The following is a 7,414-nucleotide window of genomic DNA, read 5'->3' as shown; positions in this document are numbered from 1 at the left end:
AGATGGTGTAGGTGGGACTTAGAAGCAACAGGATAAGAACCATGCAAGCGTTCAGGAGCAGGAGGGAAAAGCTACATATGGAGGTCATAGATAAAACAAAGTACCACGTTGCTGGGATTGCAAGTTCCATGGCGATTTAAGAAACAGACTCTCAGTGGGTGTTTAAAAAGAAGGTAGAAAAAGGGGAAGAAATTAAGGCATTTTTGTATGTGTGCATTTTTTTCCCGTGTATTTGTCTGTAAGCATGGCCCTGAGCGCAAACAAACGTATATCCTGAGAGCAGGTCTGCTACAAGATGGTTCATAAAGTGATTTAACTAGCTGCCAGGCAAGTAAGCTGTGATACGCACTTTGAGGGTCTGCGGATAACTACTAAAAGAATCCGCAAAAGAGAGCATAGAAAAGCTGGCCTGTTATCAAACTTAACCTAAGAGAGACTCAGGGGAATCTGTAGTTCCAAAAAAATTATGAAAACCAATGCATTAATGGAAGTAATATTTTTTTCCTTTATCGGCTATTTATTAAAAGGCAACTCTTCATTTCCGCTTGATAGATTTAGGTTAGCTTGAGAAGAAATTCATCCCTCTGTCCTTTAAAAAATAATACTTCTTCAGAAGAAAATATCCCGGACCTAGCCTTAAACAGCTAGTATGATTTTTCTCAAACATTGTCTCTAGGAAATTTGAAATGAAATACCTATTTTGATGTGACATAGCAATTCTGAAATATACAAAATCTTGTGTCTCTGTGGTATTTGATTACATCTTAAGTACTTGAAAAAAAATAAAATGATGAAACAATCATAAAAGTTTTAAGTCCCATATATTGCACATGCAGTGTGGGATACATTTTGCCCCCTTCCCCCTTCAAGACCACGCAGCACTTGCTGGAAAAATTGAACTTAGGTACAGTGAAATCTTGTTGGATTTATAATATTGTAAAGATTTTTAGTTAATCTTCTCAATCAATAAAAGCAACTGCTGCAGATCAATTGTGTAAGCTCAGAACAGCAATGAAAAAACTAGGCAAACAGCTGTTGTAAGTTGAATTTTATTACCTGGGACATGTGTTTTCTTAAATGTCTGAAAACTTGTCTTCAGTGTGATTTTGCCACTTAGAAATTTTTTGCTGTTGAAGTTTTGCTGCTCTGGTCGTGCTTGGCTTCATGAGTGTCTTTTTAAACAGCCCTATACCTTTGTGCGGTAGGAAGAGTAGGCAGACAGATTCCCATTTTATTTTAGAAAGAAACAAATGTATTTGCTCAAAGTTTCTGGGACGAATCCCCCTGCAGGAATGAATCCTAATTGCTTAATAAATAGTTCTGTTGACAAAGATTTAGATTCTGATCCCATCACTGTTTCTTTCAGGATGCTGCTGGCTTAAACTCATACAAGGTTATTTTTAGGACCAGGGAGACCTTTGGGAGTTACCTGAACACCTAAGAGAAAGCCATCCTCGATTATAGCAACATTCCAAAGATTTTTATAATGTTTTTGCATTCTCCAACAGCCAGAAAAGGGGTTATGTGGGTTCTGCTTTCAGGAATTCTGTTGGTGTGATATTTTGGGTGGCAAAAGATGCACAGCATTAAGACGCTGTTATTTCCACGTCGCAGGCGTTACCCCACGGTTGAAATACGCGCCGAGGCCTTCAACGGATCAACACATGTGCCTGTACCATCTGACAGCACTTTTCTGAAAGCCTTACTTTTTGAACTGAGACTCGTAGATGACCACGTTTTTGTGGAACATCGAGATACTTGTACTCGAATCAATCACTCGTCGGTATATTCAGTTCGCACCGAAGGAGGGGATCTCTGGCCCGTGCTTGCTTTTCAGAAGAGTGGTCTGATCTATGTGTGCCTTCCACTAGTTGAGGAGACCTTGGAGCCACGGCCACCCCTCCTCACCATTGCTGGACTCTCGCAAGGACTCGCTCTTCTGTTAGGCATCATGGACTACGTCTCTCCGAGTCGGAAAAATGAAGCCGAGATGAGCACAAAAATCGGGCAGCTTCGAACTTTGCTTATACAAGCCTGTCCTCTTGGCACCCCCTTAAACACAAACATCCGCAGCTTAAACAGCTTGTTTGATGACATTCAGGAAATGCCAGCGGATGAGAATCAACCCGCTTGGAGATCCAACACGTATAAAGGCAAACCTCAGGTTAATATCTGTATCACTGAAAAGGTCAAGTGTATGCTGTATGACAAAAGAGATGTTGTGGACACGTGGCAAGTTTATGGAGCTGTAAATTGCAAGGTGAGAGCATTTTACGTGCAAGCCTGACCAAAGTATCCTCTGGGCAAGCACATTGGGAAAGTAAATACTCAATGCCATCTTACTTTGGTATGTGATCAGTAAATTTCTAATACTGTAATGCTTCAAAGTGCAATGAACTATTACATATTATAGTGTTGCATTAGTGGGTTTTATTTTGATCTTTACTGGGTTTTTTTCCTGCGTGCTTCATGCATTTTTTCTGTAATTATTGGACTTAAATTTCCAGTGGTAGCTGCATTGCATATGTTTTCCCAATTTTTTCTCATTTTAAATGAAATAGGGGGAAATTATTTCATACAGTCTTTGCATATAGGGTCTAAGAAATGGTAGTGAAAACACCAAGTTTATTTCCAGCTATCTAATAAGCAATGTGTTAAGTAGTGGTTAGAAACAGGATTTCTGAATGAGTCTCCTACAAGTGTCTTTACATGAGCATTTTTAATTAATTTTCCTACCAAAGGGAAGTTTAATCTTATATCCAACTTTATTACATTGACATTTTGGATCCATGAGTGTTGCTTGTTTGAGTGACGTAGGAACAGTTGATACAGAGTCTGGTGAAAGAAACCGATTATATAATTATTTTGAGTGGGTTTGCACGTGATGATGGTTTTCATTGTTTAATATTAAAAATTGGAGAATACTCATCAGTAGTAATTATGAAATACATTAAAATTTGTGTTTTCTGTAATGGATGTTTTAAGCCTTCCGTGCTCTTAGTTGCACGTAGGAAGCACACAACGTTATCACAGTATGTTGTGCTTGTAACTGCTGATGTTTCAAGAGAGGAAAGACCTTCTAAAAAATAAAGTGCATTGCAATTATTTATTTACGTGAGGTGGGGTACACATCTCCGAAGGAAGCCAACTTAAGTACCGCGCTTCCGAAGACTGGGTTATTTCCCAGCAGCCGTGCTGGTGGGGATTATGTGGGTGAAGAGCTTTCTGCTCTCAGAGGGACAAGTTTCTGGGTCATCTTGCGGAGCGGATGGCCTTACATAAGAAGAAAGCCCTGGTGTAATCATGCGCTGCTGAGCTGGCACCCGGAGGGACCAGACAATGGAAGCTCTTCACGTGGTTGCCATGAGAAAGCTGACGTGGGACCGTGGTGGCTGTTAATAGCACGCCGGAATCCATTAAGCGGATGTTGTAAAAGTAACTGAATTAATTAGACTATCGCCTAGTGTGTTTATGTAAGGTTTGCACTGATGTAGCTGTATGGTAAGTCCTCAGCTTGCTTATCTGCAGTTTTCCTGGTAAAGAGCCCTTGTCAATTAAGAAGCATTCAGCTCGGACAGCGTCACTAGCCCTGCTGTGGGAAGGGCTACAGAAATGGGAAAGAGACTTTGCTTTGACAGAATGACAGTAGTAATGTTTAAAGTCAGCTCAAAATTGTTAGCGGGGTGGGGGTTTTTTAATGCTTGTGTTCAATTTTTGAGCTTCAGTTTCTGACTGAGGGGCATATTTTAGAATAACTTCTTGACTTCTTTTTTTTTTTTTTTTTTCAAGTGTGACATAGAGGGATCTGCACCAAACGTAACCCTCACTTTGAACCTCCCGAGTAATGGTCCTCCACTCCAGGACATCGTGGTCCATCATTGCGTGACTTCCATTGACCCTGCTATGCTGATGTCCAGTAGTGCCGAGCCACTGGATGATTCTGTGTATAACGGACCTTACAAATTTCCTTTCGTTCCTCCTTCAGATTCATTCAACTTGTGCTATTACACTTCCCAGGTAACAACATCCCCAACCCTCATTATTTCCCAGTCTTCAAAGGGGAGTAAAAATACCTTTGGTGTTGAACGTGTCTGAATGAATTTCACTCCAATACAAATGGGTAGAGTGGGGTTTTTTTATAATAAGCTGCTTGGAAGGTGCTTTAGGACTTGAGTCACCTGAGTCACATTCAGGAGGTGCCGGTACCTTTGACTGTTTGGCGTGACTTTTCTTGCTTTAGAGGAACCACTTAGATGCCTGAATTAGACAAAATCAATCCCAGCTGAAATGTCAAGTGCACGTATTGCAAATCTGCGCATCACAACAAGCCTGAAGAGTTTGGCACAGTCGGCAGTCGATATGTGCTTGTTATTTTTTAAAGTACTTTAGCAATGAAAACAGTATATAACAGATCTTATGACAATGATGTTAATTTACCTTGAGAATTAATATAGTTTTTTCCAGGTTCCTGTTCCACCAATTTTGGGATGTTATCAACTCATTGAAGAGGGATCACAGTTAAAAATAACAGTTAACTTAAAGCTTCACGAAAGCATAAAGAATTCTTTTGAGTACTGTGAAGCTCGTATACCTTTTTTCAACAGGTAAGAATAAAGAAATCCTAAATAACTTTTTTCCATTTCTCTGTGATCTTCCTGAAATGAACCTGTCAGGAGTCAGTGTAACAGATTATCCTTCATCAAAGTACTACTGGTCGACACTGGCCTTGCAAATGTTGAGAAGCCACCTTGGAATTCTTGTAATTTCCAAAATACAGAGCTGTACAAAATATTTGGTTACATTCAGAATACTTCTGTTGCACATCCTGTTTTCCTGTGCTGTTTTTTCACGTGAAGCACTGCCAAAATCTTCCAGGTGGATTAAGTCTCAAGATCACTTCCAACCCAGGGCTACCTGTTCTTTAAGACTGCTAATCCTAGCTACAGATCAGCTTATCAAAAATATAGTTATTTAAAATTAAAACGATAGTTTTCATTTAAGCCTCTCTGCCAACTGCCATGACTATGCTGTCACATAATTACCGTGAAAATTTGAAGATGAAATGATAGAAAGTTGCCAATGCTGATGATAGTGTTAGTAAAACGCTATCGGTGAACTAGAGACAGTGAAATATCAACAGCTCTTTTATGATTACTAGGTTGAGACCGCAGTGATTTTCTCCTGCTCTGTAATTTCTTTACATAAATTAGCGGTGTGCTCAGGTCGTTGTGATTTGTCTGTGTGCACACAGATGATGCCTTTCAGCTTTTTGTTGCTTTCTTTAACAAAATGGATGTTAACAAATACTGAATGACACTAATTCCAATGTCTTTATTTCTCCTCTGTCGCATACTGCAGGGGCCCAATCGCTCAATTTCAGTACAAAGTTAGCTATGGCCAACTGGATTTGTCACGAGAGAAGAGCCTTCTGGTTTGGGTCATTGGTAAGCGGAATACCCCTGTACGCTCTTAATTCCTCCCCAGCCAGTTTTGTGTGGTGTAGGCACAGCCGTATTATTTCTTATAGATGCTCTTTCTGGCTTTAGGACAGAAGTTCCCAAAATCTTTGGAAGTTTCACTGACAGGAACCGTATCTTTTGGCACTGCAGGCAAAGAGCACCCAACGGATTATGTTTGCACAGGGAGCACTGCTTATGTAAAAGTAAGTCATGGGCTCTGTGAAAATGGGGCTTAGTCATCTTTTTATTAATTACCTTAAATTGGTTATGAAGATATGTTGATCTTAAATCAGACATACTTATTAGCCTCTTTGTTTTCAGCGTGGAGTTTTCTTGCTTACAGGATTTGACATCCCATCGTTTTGGAGTAAGTTTGCACGCCAAAAGCATGTAGCACAGATTGCCAGTATTGGCACAGCGAGCATGAAAATACACATTTGATCATGTTTTCCCTCTTTTTTTATAGCTGTATTTTAGGATTCCAGACTTTACGCTTACGGGATGTTACGTAGACCAGCATTCTGTTCAGATCTTTGTACCAGGAAAACCCAAATTTACTGCATGTGAGTTGCTAAAGATGTCATTTGTTTAACTGAAACTGTGTATTGGTGTTATGAACTAGATGACAGTGACTAAAATTACGTAGCTAAAGTTGGACAAACCTTTTTCCTTGTTTGTTTGAGACGTCCCAGAAATTTTGTTCCCTGGTTTGTCCAGTCTCTCTCTTGGTCTCTCTCCCCTTCACCCTGTGATGATTTTATTATGCTCTGAATAATGGCAGAACTTTTACTGGGGAGGCCGAGAATGCCTCACTGTGTCCCGGCCCCTTGTTTAGGACACTTACCAGAAACGTAATACATGGATCAGACATACCCAGGTACAGAACTCGGCTCCTGAACGCAGGGTGAGACCGTTGCTGTGCCATTGCACCAATGCTGAATCCATGTGGCAGAAACCAAATCTGCTTATTCGTGAGTTAACACATGGGTAATTTCCAAGTCTGCACCAAAAATACATTATTGGGAATGCAAGTAAGCTCTCTTCAGCTCTGAGCAGTATTAAAAGAAGCATTTTTATTTGTAGCTGTTTACCCGTTGCAGCATCTGTGAATCATGTCAGCAGAAGCCTGTAAATGCCTTTTGAAAACTGTGACCTGCACTGTTCATTTTATCATAGGTCACATTCAGTCCTAAACTATAACACGAAACAGCAACATTTTCACGTGGTATGTTTTATATCAAGTATGCAGTTTATATTCATTTAATAAAATTCCAAGTCATCCACCTGCTTTTGACTTAACCTGTTAGAATTTTAAGCTCATGACTGATACATTAGTAAAGGTAATTGAAGATGAGACTTTAAATGTTTCATTATCAGAAACAATTTTCAAATACTAATAAGAGTCTTACAGTTTAAAGAGGCCATTATACCTTTTCTGTAAACTGATAAGGATGGATTAATAGTCTCTTAATTTGGATGAAGGAATGTCTGATTGTAAGACACTCCGTAATGCTTGTTTTTCTTGCTTTTTTTTTTAATTTTTTTAGCCCGGGAACTGATTTCTTCAGAATACTACATCTGGAATTCCAAAGCACCAGCGCCTGTGGTGTACAAGACCTTACTTGACTGATTTGGTTGTGAATTCTTTTTGTATTTAAACAAAGCAGACACTTGATAAGAGTAATGTCATGATACAGTGAAAATAAATATTCTCCGGCTCTTGCATTTCGTATGTTTGCTTAAAGAATTCTGGTGAGTAGAAACAGAAGAGCTCGCTTCTCTTGAAAACATAAGTTAGTTTTGTTTAGTCCTGGATAATAGCTTAGAGAGGACAATTTGGAATGTACTTTCCGTGGCTATTTTTACTTTCTCTTCCAACATTAACTGGTACAAGATAAGTACTTCGTGATACAGACTGATCCTTGGGCATGTCTTCCAGGAGTACTTCCAGTTGT

The 7,414-nt window shown here is 39.5% G+C and overlaps 1 protein-coding gene across 1 annotated transcript; it reads left to right on the top strand.

Moving 5' to 3' along the window:
• Positions 1–1,576: 1,576 nt before the first annotated feature.
• On the top strand, positions 1,577–7,122 carry AP5M1 (adaptor-related protein complex 5, mu 1 subunit). Its single transcript, XM_009877725.1, has 7 exons — positions 1,577–2,260; positions 3,790–4,017; positions 4,465–4,604; positions 5,359–5,444; positions 5,547–5,662; positions 5,926–6,022; positions 7,007–7,122. Exons 1-7 carry the CDS (start codon positions 1,577–1,579, stop codon positions 7,087–7,089), a joined length of 1,434 nt encoding a protein of 477 aa, XP_009876027.1. The 3' UTR covers positions 7,090–7,122.
• Positions 7,123–7,414: the final 292 nt, after the last annotated feature.

The sequence above is a fragment of the Apaloderma vittatum genome, unplaced genomic scaffold (assembly GCF_000703405.1).
Source record: "Apaloderma vittatum isolate BGI_N311 unplaced genomic scaffold, ASM70340v1 scaffold20751, whole genome shotgun sequence".
Taxonomy (NCBI): Eukaryota; Metazoa; Chordata; class Aves; order Trogoniformes; family Trogonidae; genus Apaloderma; species Apaloderma vittatum.
This window is presented reverse-complemented; position numbering and strand designations above follow the sequence as displayed.